Source organism: Vanellus vanellus, assembly GCF_965231255.1.
Source record: "Vanellus vanellus genome assembly, chromosome: 2".
NCBI lineage: Eukaryota > Metazoa > Chordata > Aves > Charadriiformes > Charadriidae > Vanellus > Vanellus vanellus.
In genome coordinates this window covers 11264151-11291479 of record NC_138906.1, presented here as the reverse complement: position 1 = coordinate 11291479, position 27329 = coordinate 11264151, and the positions used below count along the sequence as shown (strand labels likewise).

The following is a 27329-nucleotide window of genomic DNA, read 5'->3' as shown; positions in this document are numbered from 1 at the left end:
GTAAGCAAACTTTTATAATAGTGCCAATTTTTTTCTTTGTTTTTAGTATAATTTAGTATAGTTTTAGGGGTATCAGAACTGAAATTTCGTTATTCCTTTCATCAGATGTGCCTGTAATTTGAATATTGTTGGGATGAGGGGAGAATGAGTGCAACATTACATATATGGATTTATTTTTTTTAAAATGAAAAAAAATTGTGAAATCCCAAATACTTTACTCTGTTGTTCTTCTGGCTATTCAGCACCTTCATCTGTAAATGCCTCATAGATTTTAATGCCATGAAGGACCAGCAGACTACACTCAAAAAGGTCACCGCAGAGTCAATTATTTCCCTTCCTAAGTTATTCAAAGTAGTTATTACCTCTGTTGTTAAAAGATAAATACTTTGTTGTATCTTTCTGGTCAAAATCAGCCATTGGATAGATTATGTCCAAAATCTTTTCCCTACATGTGTTCTTGCAGAACCCGATCTACATAAATATTCTGAGGTTTTTTATTGTCCCTCTGACTTAGAGTCGTGACAACAGGACTAACCTTGTATTAATGTTAGGCATATAAAATTTGAAACAACGTGTAATCTTCTTTGGATGCTGATTTCCAGTGTCGGTTTATGCTGTACTTGGGAGAATAACAACTTCAGTGCCTCCATTTTGCCATTTTCATAATAGGAATAGTATTTACAGGAGTGTTCTGAAGTTTAGTTAATGTCGTTGAAATTCTTTCAGACAGGCACAAGATACACACAAGAAACCACAAGAGGTATAAAAATGTATGCAAATGTAGCTAATGAAGCAAAAGGAAGAGGGCTAAATGGTGTCTTAATAGTTTCTCCTTAAAAACCTATTTTGATAAGCAATATTATGCCATGTCTCCTGATTATGAATCTTAAGTTTTTTAATAATCTCTTCCAGCGTGCTGGGACCAGCTGTGACCTTCAGAGTGCACTCAAACCTCCAAAACATTTCAACTGCAGATGTTGCCAAAGCAGCAGGTAAGAGTCCTTGTCCTCTGTTCCCAACCTGTGACCTCCCACGTGCCCATTTAGCAGGCGGTAGCACTACATATAGCACAGAGACATCCCATTCTCCCAGAAGACTGACATTTAAGGAAGGAGACAGTCGAGAGGTGAGTGGCACATATGGGAAATTGAAGCACAACATCCCCGAGTCAGTTAAAACTGCCTGAGACTTTCTTGTTTGTCAAGGAAATGGATTAAATAGAGACTTGTAGTCAAGGTCTAGCATGGTAAAAAACTCTTTAGTGTTGTCATGAGCTCATAAAAACCAGATTTGTTGTTTATAAATGAGGATGTAATACTTTCACTTTTCCAGTACTTTTTTTGCAGGGAACAAAAATGTTATTACACGTTAGCCTTATTTTCTGGATCAATAGATGGTAGAACTATACCTTTGTTGGTGTGGTGTTTAGGCAATGTCAATGACAAGTTAATCTTGGGAATAAACATTGTATTTCTGAAGCTAAGCTGCTTCTGAATAAGTACCACTGTTCCAAGGACTCCTGTTGGCTTCTTGTCAACTTGGCTACTAACTGTATTGTGGAGTTCCTGACTGCAAGAAATAATTTCTGCAAAGCAACTGAATTGATAAGTGATTTGCTTCCAAATTACCCAATTGATAGCTTTTATAAATTACGAGTAAACAAGTTGCAATGTTGCTTGAAAATAGACACAAACACAAAAAAATCATGTAAGTAAACACTGGGAGCCCAAAACTGCCCATTAACTTCTCCTTTTGCTTCACCAGCGATGAATTAAGTTATAGAAAGAACTGGGGTAGTTCCCCTGCCAGAACTTTGCAGGACCTATTGGAGATGGGTTCTTAACTGGAAATTAGAGAGTAGCAAATGGGATACCGATTTTTTTAAAAGGGTTTAACGTGCCAAAATGCCATAGATGCATACTGTCAAAATTAGGAAATTACAATAAAGTAACTGAATGTGTATAATTTACCTGGGAAAAATTAATGTGGTTTTTTATAGCAATGCCCTGCCTTGTCAACCTGTTGAATCTGTCTGAAAGCATCACCAAATATGATGCAGCTGGTAGTGCCTGCCTGGGTTGCCAAAGACTTTTGACAAGGTCTTTTACTAGAATTTTCTAAGGAAACTAATTGTTTCCTTAGAATGTGGAATATGCAATGCAAAAATGGTGGATCAGTAATTGGTTAAGAGGCAAGAAACAGAGATTAGGAATAAATGATTAGTTTTCTCAAAGGCTAAAAATAGCAGTAAAGTGCAAGGATCTCTGCTGGGACTGTGGCATTCAACATACTTAGAAATGAGCTGGAAAAGAGGGTGAGCAATGTGATGAGAAAGACAGTTAATTGTATTAAATTATTTACAGTATTATAGGTGGATATTGGTCTTAGAAATGTATAAAAACCTTACCAGGCTGAGTGACTGGACTCAAAATGGCAGATGAAGTTCACTGTAAATTAGTGTGAAAAAAAACATATGTAGAAAAAAATAGCTTTACATACGAAGTTACAGGTCTAAATAGACCTTTACTGCTCTGGAGTAAGAACTATTAATAGGTAATATAATGAAAGTAACGATTCAGTCTCCATTACCAGTTCAAGAAAGAAAATGTTTTTAAGAATTATTCAGAAAGGAATAAAAACCAGAACAATATCATTTGTCATTGCATAAATCTATCCCTTCCCTGTGTTTAAATATGACATACAGTTCTGCTTCTCATACCTCAGAGAGGTTGGAAACTCCAGTTGAATTGGAAGATTCAGAGAAAGGCAGAATGCATGACTGCAAGTGTGGACTATCTTCCGCATAGCAAATGGTGAAATAAGGCAGGAATCTTTATTTTGGAGAAAAAAAATGAGTACGGTATAAGAAAGTTGTGTCGAGTCCAGAGTGGCACAGCGAATGTGAATGGGGTTGTGCAGTGGCCCTAACAATGCAAGAACAGGTGAAACTGGCAGAAGACAGGTTCAAAATAAATCAGAATGCAGTTTGTAGCTACGCCTGTTGTAGATTTTGAAGCTTACACACATTCAAAAATTTACAAGTTCATGGAGTAGACATCTGCTGAAATTTAGCAAGTCCATCTTGTCAAGTTCAGGAGGTTCCTGATGTGCCATGGCCTGTTCCTAGCAAGTTACTCTGAAATGTATAAATGATGTGACTATTTTATTTCAGCAAAACTAAGAAGTAATATTAGGGGGGGGTTGTTACCACTGGGATCGAAGTAGTTGTTTTCAACTTCCTTAACTTAAATATTGCTGACAAAGTAGAGTGGTTCCGGAGACAAAAAAATGCCACCCCAGCGCAAGTTTTACTGATTCATCAGCTTAAATTAATCTTTTATATTGTAATTTTATCTACTCTATATATTTGTATCCCACGCATTTCCTAACTTCTGTTTGTTTAGTACATTAACATTTTCAGGTTTTGATGGCTGCAGGAAAAGGTTTGTAGGAGTCTTACATCAGCTCCTCTCAGTACGTCACCACGGCCATAGTATTGTTATAACTAAACCTAATGTTTGCCTTTTACAAAAAAAAAAACCTGCTCACAATTCTATCCAGAGGTCAAACATTTTAAATTAAAAGAGTATCTCATTTTTCTTTTCTAACCCATAAATAAGGTTGCAGTAGCTTGTCAATGTACTCGCTAATAAGTTCATTTATTTTAAGGAAACTTCTTACTTGCAGATCTCTAAAGCCAAAAATAAATTAAAAGATGAACAGCAGTATATACTTACATAAGAAGTTTTTTCAGGCTTTAGTTGTAATTAGAAATTTTAAAAGTCAACAGTGTCTTGAAGAAAAGCATTCCAAAACCTTAATTTACCAAAGAAAACCAAAGCAGAATAAATCAATGCATACTTCCAGGGTAGGCGCAGGGAAATGCATTGCTCCGTGGTGTGCTGCTATTAGGTAACTTGACATCCATCCAGGAACTCTGAAAGCAGATCTTGTTTACAGAAAATGAATAGCCCAAACTGACAGAAGAATTTCGCTGTCCATCACACCCTTAGAAACAAAAAGAATTTAAAAATTGAGGTAATCAGATGCCATAGTAATTATCGGAATGTAAATTATCCAGATTTGCAAAAAGGAATTTATTTGTGCAGATGTTATGTTCAAACGGATCTCACTGATATCCACAAGAATAGTTTCTGTGCAGCAGTTTGATCTTATTATTCATGTAGTATATATTTTTGTAACCAAAATGGATAAACTGTATATTTTCCTTGCCTTATTTAGGTTTGAATATAGGGAACTATATTTAAAGTTTTCCATCCTCCATGTGGAGTTTGAAAAATGTGCCGGTTAGAGAAGGCATGGGACTCTTTAGCAACTATGCAAACAGATGAATGACTTAGAATACCTACTAAAAACCAGTGATATGGAAGTATGATAAAAATAATGGTTTCCCATGTTTTCTTGGAGTTTGAGATCCGTTCTTCTTGGTGCACATAAGACCAGGCTTGAGGAGAGGTAAAGCTCTCTGAAGTCCTCCAGCCACCTTCTTGCTGATAAATCTTTTTTTCCACTTCCCAGTTTTTTCTGCGGTTCCCATTCTGTGTAAATGTTTTGATTACTTTTTTTTTTGCAGTTTCTAGGACTACATAATTATATGGGAAAGCTGACAAGAGAGTAATTTAAAATTGTGAATAGCTTGCTTTCTCACATTAACAGTACCTTTATTTGCTCTTTGACTACAGAGCAGAAGGACAGCCAATGTTGTACTAGTGTCGCATATTTTGACGTTCATAATATAGCAGATATCTTGCATCAAGTAGCTGTCCTCCGGCCTATTTCTCTTTAATAAGTCAGGCTCAATGCTGCAGTGTAATTTCATCGCAACATTTTGAAGAAATAAACTTTCTCTAGACATAGATGACCTGCTCTACAAGTAATTACGCTTGGCACATGACATCGTTTAGACAAATGAATGTGGATTTCATTTCTCTTCCGTTTAAAGGTTAGGAGAAATCTAGCAGAGAACAATTATCAGTAAGATAACTCTATTTGTATAAAATTGCAATATAGTCGTACAGTAATGAGCAATGCGTTTGCTTTATAGGTACTCCAGAATCCCACTGTTTATGCAAAGACGTATATAGTAACAGTGATAATTAGAAAAGAGGAAACTTCTGAAGTTTCCAGGCATAGAATTCTAGCATCAGATGGCTGTAATAATCATATATATACTGCACACATGAAAAAGAGATGTAGGAGAGAAGTCTTGTGCATAGATACTCAGCGTTGCCAAAATGAAATAAAAGCTTTTGCTTATGTGTAGCTGCAGCCTTTTACTAGTTAGAATCAAGCTTACTTTCGTTTTGGTATTGTATTAAAATGCAACGTTTTAGGTGTTATAAATAACGTAGACTGAAGAGCAAAGGGTTGTTTGCATAGAGTAGGCATATTAGTGACAGGGGACAGATAGCACAGCAGGAGGCAACGCATAACCAGATATTAGCAAATTAATAGGTCTTGTGTGCAGGTTCTTGTGTCTAAGATATGTTGTGATACACACCCTTAGGGCAAGTCAGAAATCTTGATTTCATTTTTTTTTTAAGTATGGATTTTGAAGATATAGTAGACTATCAAGAAAATTTTTCAACTTTTTTTTTTTTTTTTTAATTCCCCAAACTCGTAGCTAAGCTATTGATTTGGTTTGGTTTTGGTTTTTGGTCTTTGGGTTTTTTTCACTTTTTTGTTGTCCTGCTGGTGTAACCTACGTTTTCACAATGTGCATGGTTTGATAGGGACAAGTAATCATGACTTAGAGAGTCGGGTATTGAGTCATATAACCTTCTTGTCTGAAAATTATTTCTCTGCCAGCTTTCAAATTCTACAAAAAAGACATTGAAAAATTAATTCCACTGAAAAAATAAAAAGCACAAATGCAAAAATACTGTATTATTGTTAAAATTGAACTGTATAGCAAGCTAACTTGAATAAAGACACAGCCTCAAAAGTATTGGAATAGATGAAAAAGAAGTGCATATAGAATTCCTTGGCAGTTTTAAACTACTGCAAATTATTAAATTTGTGAACGTACGGATTTTGAGATTTGACACCTACAAATTTTGGTCGTGTCCCAGCTGTGGTGAAATATCCATGGCAACAAATATTGCGGTAGAACTTTTTGACATTGAAACTGAATCTTTTTGCTAAAATTGGCAGCTCTAAACAGGCAAAACGTGATCCTTAGCTTTTAGCATTAAGCAGTCCTTTTGAGATGAAAAGGGCACTTCAAACCCCTTAGAATTAACTTACCTTGTCTAGTGATTTAAGCTGATGGTGTCTTATTGGTTTGGAGTGGTCCAAGATGTCATAGATTTTATCTAAATTAGGATGGCTAGATGGCCTGCCGTGTTAGCGACCCTGGACTCGGTTGGTGGGGAAGGTGTTTATGCCTTATTCTGCCTCTGTTATGTTTCTTTTGCTAGGCAGGTCTGAGCTGCATTTATAGGAGTTAAAACTTACTCTTCTAAACGTGTAGGCTTAAGTATCTAAATCAGTGGCCTAATTTCAAAGGCTCTTAGTTCCCATCACGCCTTAAAAACCTTTAATGACCTTGGACGGTTTGCAGGCTTGAAATACAGAATTTTCTGAAGAATGACCAAGGAATTTAAATTTCAAAGCCATGTCAGACAGTGAAGCACCCTGCCTGCATTAAAAAAAAATGATTCCAGGTTCTTTTTCAACTTTGGAAATACTGATGAGGAACCTGCCTTACACAGTCACTGCAGAAATCTCTTTATTGCTCCCACTTCTTAAGTGATTCTTCATCAGAATCACGATTATGTCAGACATGGAATCTGGGCCCTGTTGAAAAGGGATGAGACTCTGACATGAACATATTTTGGTTTCCTTATAAATTCAGTGCTGCAAATATCCATTCTGAAATATATTTTAAAAGACTTAACTATGAAAGTGCAAATGATCGGTTAAAGCCATAAGGCTTAGGTTTCTCTTTTAGCTGCAGCAATTGTTTGTATCAGCATTCGGTATAATTGAAATATACATTTCAACTTTTAGCTAATCAGATGTACGTCTAAAGTATCGATTTATATGACTGTTTCTTGTATTCATTCTAGTCATGGAAAGTCAACCTCTATTTATTGGTCAAGGAGGGTTATCTTTCCAGTTTGCTGCATAATAGAAATAAGTGTGATAAAAGGCACATTTATGAAATGCCTCTGTAAAGCTTGCACATTTCTTAATTTCATGGTCTGAAATCTGTAAAAACAAGGCACAGAGGGAAGATAATTTACTCAGCGTTAGAGAATCCATTGATGAGGATCTGGTATGCAACTTAAATTGTCTGTTCATTTCTAGGAACGCTGCAGAGGCTCACTCTGCTCTCTAGCCAATAAGTATTGACCACACCAGCGTTGTTGACAGAAACATGATAACTCTATATTATTATCCGTTATTAGCAAGAAAAGTTCTCAGGAGAACAAAACAGAGAGAACTGTCTTCAGATTTATCTTCATATCATATAGCTCTGTATCTTCATATAATAAAGCTACACGGGTGTGTATACGAAAGAATGTATAAATGCAAAGAAGGGAGACTAGGAGAAAGAACAGCACAATGAGGAATTATCAACTGCAAGAGTAAGATTATGCAAAGTTTTATTTAGCTATCCAAGTACTTATTTAAAAGCATATTTAGAATAGATATTGCTGACTCGTGTCTTAAAAATGTCACGGTCTCACAGAGGAATTTGTACAAAACGGGGGAAACATCATTTAATGCACTGTGTTCAGAATACTGTTTCTCTCTCTCTGGTTATTTCAGCTTGTGATTAAACACTGTCTGGCCTTTGATGCTTTTTAGACCATTGTTGGTTAATTGTTAGAAACTCTTCTCATAATAAATTCACTTAACTAAGTGTAATCTAGCAATTTATCATTCTTTGTATTGCTTCTGTTGCTGACATAATGAAACTTGGCAACGTCTGTTGTGTTGTTTTCGTAATGGCAGTATCCATCTTCTTTTTTGTGGTGACCATCAGTGCAGGAGATATGAATTCCATATCATCAGAAGAAGGAAACTTCAATTTCTGGTTAAAAAGTCTTCCTCTTCTCTAAGAAGTCCTTGATCTTCCTAAATGGCTATAACCAGCCGTGGTTGTCTCGTTGATTTTTGGCATAGGCATTGCATGTCTTGTGAGAAGTCTCAGGAAGATGAACTTTGTTGCTTGAATCACAAACACGTCCATGCTGGCACAGTGTCTTGGGTTTATTTTCTAGCCCACAACTGCGAGCAATGACGGTCGTTTTGAAAGTATTCGTTGGCCAGTCGTTGTCAGATTCGTAATTCAGCTGTGATGAAGTGAACAGAACAAGATGAAAGTCTATGGCTGAATTCCTTCATTCTGTCCAGATATTTGTAGACTATGAAACTAGGTGTCCTTTCTCTCCGAGACAGTAAGAAAGAGTGTGTCTGTGAAGAATTTGAAGTTCATCTTTGAAGTGAACTGACAGCTTGTGTGTCAGAAACTTTAAACAACGTAGCCAGGAGGCTGTGAGGTCCATCTTGCTATTGCCCTGGTTTAAGGAGGATTACAATTCTTTGGTCTGTAATGTGAAATGTAAAATTTTGACAGGTCTTTTTCTGTTGCTAGCTCTCTTAACTCTTCTGGTGCAAATCCTGATTTCTTCTACTGAAGCCTGCTTAGTTCACATTGTCCCTTTTCCCCCCTTGACCCTTCTGTGGTGGATCAATTCCCTTTCACCTGCTGTATCGTCTGTATCTATCTGAAGTATTTTCCACAAACTTTTCCATTGCTGAGTAAAGGATGTCATTATATTTTTGAAGTATTATTCAGAATCTGAACTGTCTCCTGCACTACCAAATGTCTGATACAATGATTAATGTATTTTTGAGATGGCATTTCCTTCCCACCTTATTCTGCAATTGAAAAATGGAATGGGTTTTAGCAGTTGTGATGGGTGCCAACATTTGGTAAATGTGCCTCAATCCTGAAGAACAGCAAGTATCTTTGGTTATGGTTCTTCTTCAGTGACTTCCTTCTAATTATCATATTCATTGTTGTGATTAGCAAGGATGGTTGGTTTTTTTTAACATACACCTCTCTCCTCTAAGAATAACTTTGAGGTATGTAATTTTATATATAAATCTTTTCACTTGAAAACCACTTTCTGTTGTAACAGAAAACTTCACAACTTCTTTGTTTACTTTATAAGGTGATGTAATCTATTCCAGCATAAACCCCTAAATCAAGCTTCTTAACTATTGGGAACTCTAAAGCTAGTTAATCTTTTTATAGAATTGGGGAGAAAAACAAGAGTTAAGTAGCATTATGTAGCCAATGTTCTTTAATTAAAGCAATGATGGTTCATGTCATTACATTCTGATGCCTCTTATTAAAGACCCATTCATAGAATGGTATATCAGATTGGTATTAAACTAAAATAAAGAGAAAGACACCACTGGTGTAGTATATATATTCATCTTTTCGAATACGACAGTTGATACCTGAACCAGACAGTTCTATCAAAGGTTTACTGGAAAGACCAGAATAGAAGCTTAGAAAAATACATATAGCCGCAAAGATTGATTTGCAGCTACTCATGTCTTTCTGTTAGTTGCATTTTCTGAAATCTATAGGCAGGCCTTTGAAGACAGGTAAAAATAAGTCTTCTGTTAAAGTCATTTATGTCATGGTTTAAAGGTTAATAGTGATTTTAAAGGTGACTTTTTTAAAGAGCCCTCCGGTAATATAACTGAATGTGTTGCAATAGTGAGGGTAGAATTCATCTAACCCCGTTGCAGCTGCCTAAATGTTAGGCATTTAGTCAAAACTGGTTGCCTAGATTGCCTCTACATTCAATGAAAAAAGATAGATTGTATGAACTGGCACTTATCATAGGTGGCTTAAGGTAGGTGAGAGAAAGCTGTCACTAATATCCACAGAATTGTATAGATATTGTCGATGATAGGACTGCCATACATAAATACTGCAGATAAATCCAGGGAGATTGGTTGAAGTCAGGATTGTAGAATTTGGTACAGGGGAAAGCTTTCGGGATCCTCCTGTACTCCCTGCTTGGCAACGTAGTCAAATATATTTTTTTCTGTTGCCAGATCTCTTAAAATCTTCTGGTGCAAATTCTGATTTCTTCTACTTAAGTGTCCCTCATTCACATTGTCCTTTGGTAACATGTTCAAAGCTCTTTAAGAATTCAAAATTAATTTAAGATTGGGTAAATTTACAAAGATTTTGAGTTTGATAAATATTAGCAGGTGCAATATTATTAAACAACCAAATTCTTGCAGCCAGCTTGCTCACACCTACAGCTGGTAGTGCAAGGTGAAATTGCCGTGGAGTTGAAGTGCAAAGAAGTTTTCTTTCAAGCCCAAGAAATCTCCCAATACATTTTTTACTATGGAAGTGAAAAGTCTCTTTTCATATTAAACTTGTTACATATTTCCTTCCATAGATGTTTCAATTTGACCTGTAAATTTTAAAAAGACTGTTTTCAGCAGATGTAAATAAAAGAATAGCTGCACTGAAGTCCATAGCACTGAGGATGTGTGATTGAAGCGAAGCGGTATTAATTTTTGTGTAGCAGCAGTACTATGGGGTCCCACTGTGAACACGGCATCAAAAAGTTCCTATACTAAAAGATTTGCGAACTAAATTTCATTCTAATTCAAAGCAAAGCAAGCAGAAACCCCCAAACCCAAGACAACCTGCTTAATATCATATTTCATCGTATTATTTAGCAAAATTGCTTCTATTTAGCGTTTTTATGATAAGCAACAGATTTTCCAGGAAAATGGAAAAATATAAGCAATATGACACATACAACAATAATACTTACAATTCCAGACATCTTTAAATGTTATAGTCCTTTAATAAATTTTTATATATGTTAGTGCAATACACTTAAGAGACTGTTTGCAGCAGATCCCAAGCATATTAAAGCAAATTATTTAGGAATGCTACAGTAAGAAGAAATCTCTTAAGGCAGGTACATAAAAGGTAGCTTTTATGTAAAGAATAGGTAGGCTGATCTAATATTTTTTGGTGACTATGTAACTTTGTAGGTAAGCATAAATAAGGGGATTAAAGAAACCCTAATTTAGGTCAGATAGTATTGTAATCCAGCCTTTACCTGGAAAAGAACAGTGAGTACATTTTTTCCACCCATTAGACAGATTGATTATAACTTTTCAAAACGGGGAAGAAGATCAACCTAACAATTTCGAACTATGCATGCAAATAAACACCAAGCACCATGAGGAACAGGGGATTATGTTCTATTTTAGTTGGTACAAACAGGAAAATGTTCTTAATCTGATGTAACTAAATATCCTATTTTTAATATATGAAATTGGATGATTAGCGATCTTGTGATGGTAAGTGATAGCTTTCATATGAACCAAATAATAAAAATTTGTGAGGGAAAGCGGTGCTACTTCAGGGCTCTCTGAGAAAGAGCTGTTATTTAAAGCACAAGAATAAACACAAAATCAATTACACATAGAATCATCTTCGAATCAGGCTGTCATCCCTTTTCGTTGGAGAAAAGTAATAACACGAAAAGGCACTTCTCCAGAAGCACAGTGTTGTGGTAACAGTGTGTAGGGGCTGCTGACCCAAACCTGGTAGCAATCTGTTCTCTCGGTATAACATGATTTATGGGATGACATCTTGGGAAGGAGGCACAAACGTGACCTAGGATGAAAGGGCAGGTGGAGAGTTTTTGGCTGACAAAGGCTTAGTTAGGAGGTCTGGAGGATTCACGTATCATCTGTCTTGAAAATAGCCACTTGCATGACCTTCTGCTGCTGATAGCTCCTGGAGGACTGTGTCTGAGAGGGGAAATAATGAGCTCTTGACAATGGGACAAGGAATTCTTTGAGAGCTTTGGGGGAGTTTTGAAGATAAGAGAAGTTTGTTGGCGGTACTCACAAGGGCACACTTGTCAGCAGTATTCGGTCCTGTATTTTAACATTGCCTTCATTTGGAGCAGATTTTCTCCTATGGATTGAAGGCAACTTCATCAGCTGCTGCTGCCACTTGATAGCCTGCACAATTTTAAGGGAATGTTGTGACTACAACGCAAGTGATTTGATGTTCATGAATTTTGTTTTCTGGACTATCTGTGGTCAGAGAAAAGGGTTTCTTCCTGAGCTTTCCTGAACTCCAGATATCAGTTCTGACATGTAAGATAAGACGGAGTCAGATTTATAGATCTTTAATCTTGTTCTTATTTGGAGATGATGTTTTCCATTGTCTGACAAAAAGTGTACGCGGGATTTAGAGATTAATGACCATTGTAATAATCCCCAAATAGTTAATCTCCCTAGTATTCTCTAGTCTTCAGGAAAACATGTTAAATCCCTTTGTTCTCTTTGGAAAATATATATAAATTTGAACATGCAGGATCAAGAGAAATTGTATGGCTTTATGTTGCTGAAGCCAAAAGACATGCTAGATTTAATTGAGCCATAGATTTTCAAGAAGTACCTGTAAATTCGCTGTGCCTCTATTTTCTTGATTGCAAATCTGAAATATGAGTAGGAAAAAAGGCTTGCTGTTTGTGAAAAGAAAAAAAAAAAAGCTGTAACATAATGGTTTTTTTAGGAGAATTCAGAGGATAGACAGTATGGTCTTCTGTTGTATAATGATGATCATTTGTTCCTGTGCTGCTTCTGCTGCTTTTTTTCCTGGTTGCATCAGTCCAACAAAATCAGGATGACAGCAATCATAAAATCATTTTTGCTGAAAGATCTGTCTAGTGGGTTATTTAGCCTGCCCCCCAGAACTGTGGTGGGATCGGCTGGGAGGATATCATATAGCTAATATTTGATACTCTATTTAAAAAAAAAAAAGACAGATGAGAAAAAAATGTGTATGCCAAAATCCAAAGGGTGCCTCTTGGCAAAGTTTTATAGACATTTTAGATCAGTAACAAGAAAAGGTAGGTAGCAACACCCCATTACTCCTTCCTAAACAGCCAGGTAATTACTTTTGGCATTTTGACAAGTGTTTGCTGGAGTGAAGGTCAAAGCTGTCAGCAGAGAAGATCTATGCTAATCTGCTCAGCTGGAGAAGACTCAGGTAGCTAATGTTTTGTAATTAGAAGTTGTGGAAACCAGTTTTCACTGTGGTTTTGTGCTAAGCATAAGTGAACTAATAATGCAGAGTAAGTGAACTAATAATGCAGAGTAATTTCGTTTATCATAGTTTAGAAAATTGGCTAAATGGATGCTTAGGAGTAAGCATCTGATGTGAAATTGGAGAAATATGGGAAAACGGATATTGTGGTACAAATGAAATATATATTTATATACACATATCTGGATGTGTAGTATTATATATGCACACATATACATTATACATGTATATTACATACGTGTGTATTTGGTTATACATATACACAGGATGACTAATGCTAATACTTCTAATTTACATTGAAAAAATATTAATCATAAAAAGAAAAGAAAAGATGTATTTATTTTACTTGATATTGCAGTAAAATTTTTCTGGAAATTTCATTTGCAAAAATTCAGTGCATGCGAAAACCTCCCATTTTTTCTTGTGGGAGTTATCAACATCACTTCATCCAGCAATGCTCTATGAATGGATTCCTATCATGGATTTTAAACTGATAAAGTACTTTAGAGTAATGTAAGAAAATAAGCAACCCTAGCCCAAATAACTATATTAAAACAATTATGAAAACAATTAAGATTTTTATTAAAAGTATCATTTGTTTTATAATGTTGGCTACCTCTTCAAGTTGTTTTATTTCTGTTCTTATGCAGCAAAACTAAAACTGACTCTTCTCCCGTAATGTGCTGTTCTTTGTGCTACAGAGGGTCTGTGCACGTTTATATGTATAAAAGAAAGAGATAAATAGGGAGTTTTCCAGAGCAACTCAAGGTGTTCAGCTTCCAAACCCCGGCTAGGACCTCATGTCTGCAGTGATTTCACATATATTTAACTGTTTGTTCCCTCTGATTTTGGTTCTAGAATTTAAATACCTAATATAGGCACATGGTGACCATGAAATTATTACCATGCACGGAGAAAGAATGCAAACCTTCAAAAAGTAATGGTTTTGGGCAGACTGGTGTGTACTGTGGAAATTCAGGTTGGGATTTAATGGTCTAATCCTAGACCTAAACCTGATAAGATGAAGTTGCAGTGTTTCGGTGGCTGCAGTTGGAGCTGGAGTGGAACCTCACAGTCGCAGCGGTTAAAAAGGACCATCTTTTTTTCTGAGTCATTTTTAACCTTGATCAGCTCTACCAGACAAACCATTGAACTGTCACCAACAAAGAGCCAGAGGGATTCAGCACTGATGAAAATATTCCTCTAATGTTTTTTTGACTTTATGTGTAATCCAGAGCATGTAGATAAATAGGGGGAAAAAATAATAATAAAAAAAAAGAGATAAAGCTTTAAATCCTTTCAATCTTGGTCTAAAAAAAATAGTAGGTCCATCTGAAACATAGACTTGAATTGAGAAAAAGATGCTTTTTTCTTCTGGATTTCATGACTGGGCTTTTATAGGAGGCTGTTAAGTCTTTTTCAATTGTTATATTGTGTCAGGGGACCCAGAACACGACTGATTTTGGAAAGATAACAGAAAGTGCCTCCTCCCTCCTGCCCCCCATCCTTCCTTCTCTGAATGGATTTTGTGTATTATATTATTCTTTCTGACATTTCTTTCTTTGGCATTTTTCCTCTTCAGGGGAATCACCATGTATTCATTCTCTTCTTTCATTGCCATTTAACAACTTGAGGGTATATTCTCTACCCATGTGCAGCGATACAGCTGTGAAACTCCCATTAACATTAATGGGAAATGTGCAGCTAAAAATCAACCACACTGTGTGTTACCACTACCCTTGGCTGTAAAATGGATTGGCGTGTTCAAACATATATTATTTCCACTTAAGAGCTGAGAATTCAACCAGATTATTATATTATTTGATGTTAAATTAAAAATATTTTAACATTAATTTTTCAATGTGTTTCAAATTGAGAAATCCACTCACTGTAGAACCTGTTATTCTATGTTACAACATAATGTTTGCAAAGTTAGGTGACATTTTAAGCAAGTAAGCTATCTTTCACTTGGCAGTTCCCAGTACTATGCTTTCTATCAGCTGTAGGAAAATATGTTAACAATTATTATTTGATGGTAAGTTAATATTTTGTTAACTTAACTGTAAAGAATCAGACGCCCCCCTTAGGTTTTCTGATTCATGGATGAATTCAAACATTTGCAATGGTTTTCTCAGTCCTCCTGCAATTCTGCTTTTCCATTCTGGTCCCTTTTCCTCTCGTATTCCATCCATTGGTCTTTTCCCTACTGGCAGCAGAGTTCTCATAGGATAACTAAACATCTGAAGTCAGCAGAGCAGACAAAAAAGAGCTGAAATTTGGGAGATGTGGGAAGTCTAGATTGTCAGAGGTACAGGTAGCTGTTTCCAGAAGTGAGGGTACGGACGAGGAAGCTGATTCTCTTCTGTAGTTATTAAACTGGTCATGAGGAAGGGTTTGCGTATTTATCACATTTTTTCCTACATATTGCTTCCGTTTCTCTGATAGTCTTTGCCAGTGCGAATAAGTGCATCCATCTTTCACATTATGTTGGTTTCTTGGTGTGTTGCCTGTAGGTAAAGAGTATCAGAGAGTTTAAGACCTCTAATTTGTTGTCTTCTGTTATACTGTTGTACTGATATCTATCTGCTTTATACTGATATCTGTTATACTGCAAACAACCATAAATGTTAGAATTGGCATATATTTATGTGTAGAGGCATACGTATCAAAATGAATTATAACTTGCCCTTGTTTTAAACAGACTTAGTGGAATATTGCCATACAGTTAAATAAATCTTTGCTTTAGACAGAAGGCAGTAAGTATCAAAGACTTCTCATTCCAAAAGATGTTTTCATCTCAGATTTCTTCACCAAGAAAAAGAAAAAAGTGTAAAAGGAAGCTATCAAGACAGACTGGTTAGTAAGACAGCAGACAGTCCACAGCATGTTTTCACTATCACTTGTGTACTTTCAGGTTCAAATTCTGGTACCCCTAGGAATAAGTTCAATCTGGTTCGTAGTGTGTATCTAGTAACGGCTATCAGCTTTTCACAGAATGTCCTGTTACTGCTGGTGAGCATCCTTCATCCCCCTAGTTCCTCTTCTCTATGAACACGTGCAATTCACACCTGTTCAGTAAACCACTGTTAGGGGTTGGAATCACAAGAGGTAAAACTGAGTTTGGGAGAGATTCCCGTAGAGATGTGAAAGCTATCCCTGGTTAAGCCCTACCCTCATCCAGGCGATAACAGAGGAGAGGTTGTCGGTGTCGATACTTAACACGTGCTAAGTTAGATAGTACATGTATACCTTTTATATTTAAAGGTACTCCGCAGTCTTTCGACACCTTTAGCTCATTAAAGACATAATACCTAGAAGGCAATGTACATATTTAAACAAGAAAAAAAAGAGTGAGAGTATAGAGAAACCATTTCATACAGAAACCAACTCCAGGAAAACATGATTTTTACAGATTTTTAAATGTACCATGTCTTTCTCGGTATAGTTCTCAAATTCTTTTTTTTTCGTGTCTGAACTTCAGTCATAAGAAAATACAAGGAATTCCATTAGATTTCCATTCTTCACTATTCTATTTAGAAAAATTTCCTGAATCTCTAAGAGTAAATGTGGTAGCACGCAGAGGTAGATCATTGTCCTGGCCTGCTTAAAATGTCTTCCATGTTTTATTTCAAAGGATGTTTAAACTTTCAAAATGCCATATATCTATGGGGCTTTCTCTATGAAGATTTCTGGGAAGATGATATGAACAAAAATTCCCTTGAATGTTTTAGATTTCTGATGAATCCTGAGTGATTGCTAAATTTAGATATGACATTTATTTTGATTGTTAGCTTGATTCCTGTGACAAGATTTTTGTGTATAGAAATGAAAGTGTTTCTCCACACTTGACATGTCACAAACCAATCAAACTTTTCATAAGTATGCTTGGCTCGTTCATCTTTTATCCTAACCCTGGAATATTTCTTTTGAAAACATTGCAAGTAAAACCATGACATTCTAATTTCCTTTTTTATTAATATTATTAGTTTAGTTTATGAACATTCTTTGCTGGTTTCCAACATCTGCTCCATTTTTAATTTTTTAGGGCATAATTTCCCACATTTTAATAGAAGACATTTCTTTTTATCTGTAATTAAATCCATAACTTGTTATTCTCAGAAGGTTATTATGGATTGTGACTTGACTGTTACAAAAAATTAATGACTTAAAGAGCCTCCTAATATCAATTTAGTATAAGGATTTAATTTATTATTCATTAATTTTGTATTCATTGTAATAGCAGTAATCATTATGAACTCATTGGGTAGGTATGAGAATGTCATGCACACTATATTTCCATAGGAGTTCAGTTCGTTAGTCATCTTTAGCAAAACATAAAATGCCAGTCATGCATTAATGCTGTCACTTGTTTCTCTTTATAATTCTATGCCTGTTATTTTACATAAATATCTTCATATGTATAAGCTGTACTGGAATTTAAAAGTTTCAATACATGTATTAAATCCCTTGTCTGTCCTTATGGCAACAGAAAATTTGCTATTTTACATCAAGATAGCTTCACTCAACTTCTGACAGTATACAGTCTAATGTCACGTTTTATTTTAAAGAAAAACCTTTCAAATATTGTCAGTTTACATTGGCAAAATGTGTTGATTTTTTAATTCACATACAGTCCTGCTTTTTAAATAAAGAATTCAGTTTAGAATGCAGAATTCTAATTCTTATTTCAACACTAAGTTGTGTTTTCATCAGAACATACGTGATTTCCCATTTTAAAATGGGAATTAATATTTTCTATTAATTAATATTTTTAAGTGTCCAGAATAGAATTGCAATGTTGTTTTTTTTTTTTTTTTTCCCATTAATCCCTCAGATGCATTGTTCTTAACTGTCTCATGTTTCTGAGACTGCATCCCTTGACTGGTAAACAATTCTGCTCATGTTAAAAACGAATTGACTGAACGCCTTAGAAAAAGAGTTGTGTTTAGCATCGTGTCAACTAATTACAGTAGCTGCCTTGCAGCTCAGTGTTGAATTGGAGTCGTCCTTCTCTGCACGGACCCAATCAGTCATGGTCAGTATTGTGTCAGCTAACTCAATTCTTTGTAATCAAATTTAAACGTAAGAGTGGATTTCATCTCCTCTAACTCGGGTGTCTGTCTTTTAGATACTTTAAGTATCAGCTAGTCAACCTCGGCTCCCTTTACAATCAGTTGAATGTAATAAGTGCTTCCAGAGGGTAATTCATTTCATCCCATGAGAGATGTCTGTCTCATCTCTATCTCCTATATCTCATCTATCTCATACATGTCTACCACACTTATGATTGGTGTCTAAGATAGGTCGAGTGTATATCATTCCCTTGAGGATCCTGTTATTCTCCATTAACTACAATGGGAGTCTTGCTTAAATTTAGGGCCAACCAAGATCTCCCAATGAAAGCAAATCCCTTACATCTCTCTCAAACTCTTTTAGAGCACATTTCAGAATTAATATGGGTACAGAAATCTGTTGCTGAGGGATAGGCAGCATTTTTTGGACCAAGGTATTTCTGCCTTCCCTTGTGCAAGCTCACACAGCTCAAGTGTGCAAAGACGATGTGATGCAGCTCACTAAACAGGGCGGTCTGGTGGCAGTTTGGGCACTGAGGGATGCCTTGTGTGGCTGCCAAACGCTGCTTCAGGAAAGTGCTGGTTGCTCATGGCCCTGTGTCACCTCTGCCAGCCCCATACTGATTTCTTAGGTGCTTGGGTCATCTCAAATGGCACGTACTGCTCTATTTCATTAAGAGAATAAATAAGTTGGGGAAAAGGGTAACATTTTGTTGGCCGTGGATTTTTAAAGTTATACCTGCTTCATCTGTACTTTTGTCTATGCACGTGAAATAAAGTTGAGGATGGCTGTAACACAATGAAAACGTTCTTCAATAGGCGTGTAGCCCTATTTATGATGCCAAATTTCTTAACATATGAAAAGGCTCAATCTCAGCTTGCTTGAATCTTAGGAGACTTCCAGCCCTACGTAGTTGAGCTGTGACTTTCCTTTCAACTAGGATATTATTGAATTGTTAATGAAGTTCAAAATTGCAAATTCTCTGGAAGATATTGACCTTCTGAGCACCATAGCTATGCCATATGGTTTGAATTTTAGTTTTTATTTATGGAAGCCCATACTCTTCATAAAGGAAATGTGGGATTCTTCCTATCCTTTAAAAATTAAAGAAAACTGTCTGAGGGTAGAAATAACAGGCGTAAATACATACCTGGAGATGACTGTTAATGGTCAAGTAGGTTATAGTGTTCACCTGCATACATTTGCTTTTATGTCACATCATTACAGCATTCCTAAGTTTTAATGGCTTTTTAATTCTAAGCACCCTGGATGTTCAATAGGAGATGCAAGTCATTTTGTAATGGTTTATTCTACTTGAGTGCACACCTAGCTTCTCCTAAGAGCAAACTCTATCCACTTAAAAATAATTAAGGTGTACACTCAATAATATTCTTCCTTTCAAATTCTAAGAAAAACCCAAACAAAAATTGAGCTATCCTTACAGAAATGACTGTTGCAGTTTCAGTGCTTCTGTAGCAGTCGTTGGCTTTGACTCTACTCCAAGGAAGCTGCCATTTTTTGGCAAGAAGCAGCAGTATGTGATGAAAGTAAAGTCACCAGTTTTCACATCAATGAGAACAGCAGGCCTTTTTGAAAGATGTTTTCTGGTAGGTTGCAATTGATATTGAAATTAATGTATTTTAAAGGCTAGCTTGGTTCTAATATAAACCGTCACTTCTTTTTACTCCCCTCCCTCCCATCTTCCTCTCCACCTCTGCAGAAGCTCTTTGCATTATTGTGGCCTGGAGCATCTCTGAGCGTTCTTCCAGAAGCCACTGTTTTTATAAAATCATCTAATATTGATAAATAATGCCGTTGCCTTCACACGTTGCACATGTATATCTAAATCTGTCTAACTCGCTGACAAGAACACCAAAACACAACACTGAAACTTGAAAACCAAAACACATACATCCCTAAAATTCTCCTCTCAACCTGCTTCTAATTGCTGGTAAAGGCTTCTGTGGTTTTCGAACAGCAACAGTCTTTATGTTGTCCTTCCCTGACAATATTTATAGCAATAAGGCAAGGACTTCCTTTTGGGGATTAACTAGACTGCAATGTGACGGTCTGCTTGTCATCACACCGTAGCCTTCCCACCATGTTTGTCCTTTTAGGAAAAACTTTGGTTTGCCTGTCCCCTTCCCTGGATATTGAAGAGAATTTGGGCACAAGGCATGCTGCCAAAGAAAACTATTCTTACTTCATTACGAACCCACTGGAGGAGTGGGCCTAGGCCAGCCGGTGTTAGTGAGACATTCTGGACGTCTCAAGTAGGCACGCGATGGCTAAGAATCCCTTGGAGGTATAATTGCTTCAAAATTTCCTGCACATAGCCCAGTCTATTTCACCTTGTATTATTAGATTTATGGTCAAATATAGTTTGGCACAAAATGAGGGGAACAATTTGCTTAGGCAATGGGAAAAGTTCCAGCACAGCTATTAACAGGTTTCTAGTCTTGCTTTTGCAAAGTACAGTCAGGGTGTATAACAGTAGAGCTGCTTGAAACAATCATCGTTATTCCCTTGAAATGAATTCATTTCTTCCTTGGGAAGTGTATATCCCTCATATGTTCATCTCTGCTAGAGAGTTACCAACATGTTTTAGCCTTGCATTGCCTTTTGTTGAAACCATTACCTCAGTGGAATTTGGATTTGGTAAAAAAAAAAAAAAAAAAAAAAAAAATTAAATTTGGGAACTGAGGGAAAGTGATGTTTTACTTGTTTCAGCATACGTAATTCAGTCATTAAACTTACACCGTTAGCTTCCTCAAACCTGCAGTGGATGTCTTCTCCCTTTCGTTTCTGCTACTTCCTAATCAAATAATCTGCCATGTTATTAAACGACCTTGTTCATTTTCGTTGATGCTCAGAGGGCTGGAGCACCTCTCCTATGAGGAGAGGCTGAGAGAGTTGAGGCTGTTCAGCCTGGAGAAGAGAAGGCACCGGGGAGACCTTATTGCGGCCTTCCAGTAACTAAAGGGGGCCTACAGGAGAGCTGGGGAAGGACTTTTTACAAGGGCATGTGGTGGTAGGATGAGGGGCAATGGCTTCAAACTGGAAGAAGTTAGATTTAGACCAGATATTAGGAAGGAATTTTTCACTTTGAGGGTGGAGAGACACTGGCACAGGTTGTCCAGAGAAGTTGTGGATGCCCCATCCCTGGAGGTGTTTAAGACCAGGCTGGATGGGGCTTTGACCAACCTCGTCAGGTGGGAGGTGTCCCTGCCCATGGCAGGGGGGTTGGAACAACTCAATGATCTTTAACGTCCCCTCTGACCTAAACCATTCTATGATTCTATGATTATTTTAAGAATCATTTCAATTTTAGTTGTGTTCTAAGTAAAAACTTCAAGAAATCCCGTTTTGGACATATCTTAGCAGCTTCAAATGTCACTGCCTTTAAAAAATAAGGAAAAAGCCATATGCTCCTAAATCACAGATGTGTTTTTTGTCACTTTTACTCAATGTGATTTTTGATTTTTTAGGTTTTTTTTTGTGATTTTTCTCAGCTTTAATAGGGAGAATATTAAGTGCATTGTTGGTTGAATTGTGACTGAATCATTTCCTCATTACAGACAAACAGTCTGAAAGTCACTGGCTGAAAAGTTTATGCATTCTCTGAAAAGTACACAGTATGACTTTTATGGCACAGATTGTTAAGAGAAAAAATTATACAGCTTTATTAACAAGTGAAAGATGTTTTTGTCTAATAAAGTTTTGTTTCTTGGACATTCTTTTTTATGTACTGTAAGCTAAATCTTGATTGTCGTTAAACTGAAATGATATATTTTAAGGCACAGGATATGCAATTTCATGCTGTTTTGAAAAAAAATCCCCTCTCGAAAATTGTGTATGCTTCTTTTTCACAGCATATATGTGTATTCTTTTAGTCTGTAAAATAGCGAATTTTTTTCTCTCAGTGAACTAAAGCAAAATCTTTTTTCATGAAGCATAATTACTGATATATTCCACCATTTTTACAATACGTGATGATACAATCTAAGAGAAGATCAAATACCAACTTTGTCAAACAGCTTGTGTGGGACAAGTTACTTTATTTTCTCAGAATTTTCCATGTAATTGCATCTTCTCTAGTTTATAATGTCCGACAATGGTCTGAATAGATGAAGGAAGTGTTCAGATATACCAATTTTATTTTTGTTGTGTGATATAATCTGAATAACTAGTTGTACTGGAGCAACTGTCATTCAAAATGCTAATGATGTGAGAATGTTCTCCTGTCTGTAGACTTGGGTCGCTTATATCCACAGGCTTGATCCTGAAGTATCTTATGGGATGAGAGGAGAGGGGATTTCATGTGGTACTTGGCTCAGAAAGATACATGCTGAGATATGGATGTATACATATGAGTGCCAACATTTGACCTATGTGTTTGAGCACTAATTGTAGTGGTGGTGGGATTCATTTGCCTGATGGAGACACCTGGGGCCACTGGAGGTGCTAAGATACTTGCCTGGGACTTCACTCATGGGGGTCCACATCCTTCCGGAGGCCAGATGGGATAACCAACAGCACTTACAAGGGCACTGGACACTTAGGTATCTAAGTCTAATTCCAGGTTCCTCATCAATCTGTAGTCAGTAGAGCCGAAAAAGCTATTCAGCTGGACAAGAGGAGGTGGCTGATTCAGAGCGATCTGAATAGCCCTCCTGACTGTATTAGCTTCGGCCTTTATTAACTGCATCGGGAGCTTAGGCAACCAACTGGTATATAGGCATGTCTGTGCAGGCACTTAGCTTTAGATGTCTTAATTTGAGAGCTGAATGCCGCCCATAGCTTCCACTGAATTTGACGGCCTAGCGCTCTTATTACTTCTCAGTTCTAAGCACCAAAAGAGCTGGCAATGTTTATTAAGTGTAGGTCTTGCTTGACTTTTCTGCAGAAACTGTGTGAGGCACCCTTCAGATTGCAAGTTAGTCTTACACAAAACTTGGGGTAATATAGTAGTTATTTCTTTTAAAACAAGAATTTGTCTGTAGCTTTCTGTTAATAGTTAAAACATCAGTAGTTGCTTGGTGTTACTAGTGATAAATTTTTAGGGAGTAAAAAAGAAGAAATAAGTTTCCTACAGGTGATTTTTTTCTCTGATTGTCCAGTAAGAATTTTTTGCACTTTTATTAAGCATCTGTACCTGGCTTCCAGCAAAGATAAAATAAATGGGTAGACAGTAGATTTGAATTAACTAAGATAAGTTTTCTCCCTGCTGTAGCATTTGAAAATTTTACATCACTTATCACTGTCAGTATTTTAACATCATCCTTTTGACAGCAATTAGAGCTATAACAATAAATTTCTGTTTTCAATTTCTTTTAGAACATTCACAAGTCAGATTGCTATTAAAATAGACTGAAGGTTGTGATGTGGATTCAAACTTGTTAAAAACATTTCTTCACTTTTGGGATAAAAATTAAACTGCATTTAATTTTGCCAGTATTAAATCTGGCAAAGAAACATTCTAAATTGCTGATTTTAGATGCTGGGAAACGCATAAATCTGTTCTAAATTTTTTATGTATTAAATGAAGTAATGGAACCAGTATATGGATTTAATAACAACCACTGATACATATAATGTATTTTAAATTAAATGACACTTGTGCTTTTTGTAATGTCAAGAACAAGATGTCATTTCATTGTCCTGATATTTCTATTATTTCACTATTTCAACATTCTGAATTTATTTTGAATTGCCCTTTAATCACATTTCTTATTTCAGACTCTTACTTAAGTTACGTAGTTCTTCTTTCTATACTAGAATATATAGATTGAGGCACTGCAGTGGTAATAAGCATATGCAATTTGATAGATTATCTCAACCTTAGGAGACACGTCATTGATCTGCAGAAAATATCTCTGTGTTATGTGTTGTTCCTCCCAGTGCTCTTCTGGTTTGTGTGAAAACAGAAGCAGATGATATGGATCAAATTAACTACATGTTTATTTACATGGGGGACATCATTAAAGTCGAGGCTGGGGTGGCCTCTTGTTTTTCTGCCATGCTCAGTGGTAGCCTAATCCAATTTTCCATTGAAGTCATTGAAAAGACTCGACTTCACCTGGAATTGTTTGCAACTGTCGAATGTATCTGGTGATGTAATACCGGGGGTTTTGTCTTTTGCTCTACAACTACTTGATACTTTCCTGATGTGTTGATTCCATCTGGCTTATCCTCCAAACAGCAAAGTAAATCTGTGTAATAAGTATTCCTGATTACTTTCTATAGATTAAAGCTCAGTCTCCTCTCAGAAATGCACTCAGTCAGGATGAAGAGAGGAATTCACCATTTTCCTCTGCCTTAGGGAGTTCGAACCCATCTCCTTAACCACAATGTGAGTAAAGTTCCAAGGAGGTGGTCCCAGGAGTTCCCAGGAGTCTGGGAGAAGGTTCCCAGACTTTCCTCCAGACGCTGTTACACTTTGCATGGAATAATTGAACGTTCACTGCCCTAAAGCGCCGGTGAGCAGAAGGGAACACAGCACTGCAGCCTAATGCGTGGGCATTCCTGGGGAGTTTGGTGGCTCGTCTCCAAGTCCTTTCTTCATTGCATATTTAATGTAAATTAGTGAACTTTTCATTGCAGAAAGAATTGAAACTGGGGTCTTCCCTTTGCTGCTTAAGAACAGTAGCTACAACATCCACCTTTGTGAACCCAGCCCTTTATGATTGACCTCAGTCATTTTTCTACTTTTGGGGTATTAATCTGATCTGTCTGAACACAGTGTAATTTCTTCTACTGTTTCATAATGTGTGTTAGCCTGTGTGCATCTTTAGAGGGTTTGGTTGGAACCATATCATCGCTGCTTCATAGGGGGTGCACTTCGCTTGTTTGTTTTTCAGTTGCAAGGAAGGTCAAAAAGTAATGAATAAATGTCAAGAAAGATCACTTATGAGAAGTGGATGCTCTGCATAATAAACATTAGCACACGTTTAACAAAAAATTTCCTCCAGTAGAAGTCATTCCCATATTAATTTAATCCTGCTGTCTAAGATAATACAATCTCTTTGAAACAGTCTCGATTCTTAGTGCATAGGGACCTTTTCTGGATCAGAGGCCAAATTTCCATTACCTGATGAGCTAATCTGACGTGACAGCCTCATATGCAGATGGGGAATCTCTTGTCAATAGTTTTCTTCAGAGACAAAGAGAGACAAATGTCTATATTCATTCTCTCACTTCATGCATGAGTAACATTACCTTTCTGTCTCCCTTTCACTCTATCTTTATTCAGGTAGTCGCTGAGAATTTAAATATAAGCTTTTGTGTTTCTGAGTTAGCTTATGCATGCAAAGCTGTTTACGGAAGACTGGCATCCTTGTCTGTTTGTTTAAGTACAGTATGTATTTTGACATGTAAATTTACGTGAGGCATATTTAATCAGTCACAATGATATGCTAATTGGATTCCTGTATGAACTGCATAAAAAAGGCATTTGAAAAAAAAATTATGAAGGAACTTATTACCAGCTGAGACACTTTCTAATCGGTATTATGCGTCATCAAAATGCACAAAGATGAAAGTGATAGATTTTCAGGACTTTTGTAACCAATAAAGAAAATATGAACTAAAGAAAATGTGAACTAAATAAAAAGTCTTTCTCCAAAGGAGCAGCCTGAAAGTTAGAAAACAGCAAATGAGATCCATAAATTAGAATGCCAAAAATCTCTGAAATGCCTCTGCAGGTTTTGGATGTTGTTCACTGACATAATTTGTGTTCTGATAAGGTTATAGGTTGGTCTTGTCTCCAAAAAGAGCAGTGACATTTAGACTTCGACTCCGTCTGCCCTGGGGATTTGCTCAAGTATTTTGAATATAGTTTTTTTTAATATATATTTTCATAAGCAGATCTCTAACTTGTTTAGGTGGAAGTGGTTCACTCTCAAGCAAATCAAACCATGCCAGTGTAAACCAGCTGCTGTATAGGCATACGTAAAAACCTACAACACTCTCCCATTCCTGTTCTGGTCATTTACTACTGATGCCTGAATTTCCCTGGTAATGAAAGTTTTAAAGCTGATAGTATTTATTCTTTTTTTTTTTTTTTTTTAAATGTACGCTGGGATCTGTTCTTTGGTGGTCACATCAGACTACTTCTCATTCTAATTTCTGTGGACAGCTATACTCATATGTTTTCTAGTGTACCACAACATACGAATATATTTAGCACACTTTGGTTTCTTGACTGGTTCACTACTCATTTCAGTGCTTTACTGAAAATAATACTAGTTTCCAATATTTTACTTAGCTTTTGACCGCACAGGAAGCAGACAATTACAAACATAGATAAGGCCTTAGCCTCTCTAAATTAAGAGATTTACCTCTGAAGGGAAAGGTAAGCCTTTTCTCTGAATACAGTCAAAGCGGGGAGCGGGGCAGCAGTGAAAATGATGCAAAACATCTAAATGATGAGCTGGAAGCCACCTATAGCTAGCCAAAGGGGAAAAATGGACAAATAGAGTATCTCGGTTTCTTGCCTCAGTAGAGTTTAGCTGACTGGGTTGAGCTGAAAAAGGTTTACTGAGGATCCTGGAAACAGAGCTCTTTCTGAGAATAAACAGGGCAGAAGGAAGAAAAAACAATGATTCTTCCCCAAGAAGTGGGTTTCTCAGAGCCCACGCATATCATACCTCGTGGAGACCGGCAACCCCAATTTTCCCAGCCTTGAAGCTGGCTCTGAAGTGCAGGCTGCCGGGCATTTACAGGTGAAAAGAAGGGGAAAGGAAGAGGTCTTTCCTATCCCTGCTGTAGAAACCTGCCCCACGTGCGCGTGAGAGCTGAGCAGCGCGGGCTCCGTCGGTGAGCAGCCTGACGGCAGCCAGACGCTGGCCTGGTGGTTGGGGCTCTGGGGGCAGAATAAGGAAGACTTCAGAAATTTGGTTATTGCGTGTACTATTTTTGCGCCTTTCAGCGATGATGGAGCGTAACAATATATGGAGACTCTGGGAGGAAGGGAACTTTTGTCTCCGCTGTTGGATGCCCTAACTACTACGCTGGGAAGGAGCATGACATTTGCATGTACTTGTGGATCTTACATTCATATTGCAAGTAATTTATGTATGTGTATGTTGGATCAGACTTTAAT

At 36.8% G+C, this 27329-nt stretch overlaps 1 protein-coding gene across 1 annotated transcript in view; it reads left to right on the top strand.

The window, feature by feature from the left end:
- PTPRN2 (protein tyrosine phosphatase receptor type N2) overlaps positions 1–27329 on the top strand; it is a gene marked incomplete at both ends in the record, with an annotated part of 658801 nt that overhangs the window by 301140 nt on the left and 330332 nt on the right. Inside the window, one exon of the mRNA XM_082499676.1 lies at positions 913–992. Within this exon, the coding sequence (XP_082355802.1) occupies positions 913–992 (80 nt within the window). The remainder of the gene's footprint in view (positions 1–912; positions 993–27329) is intronic.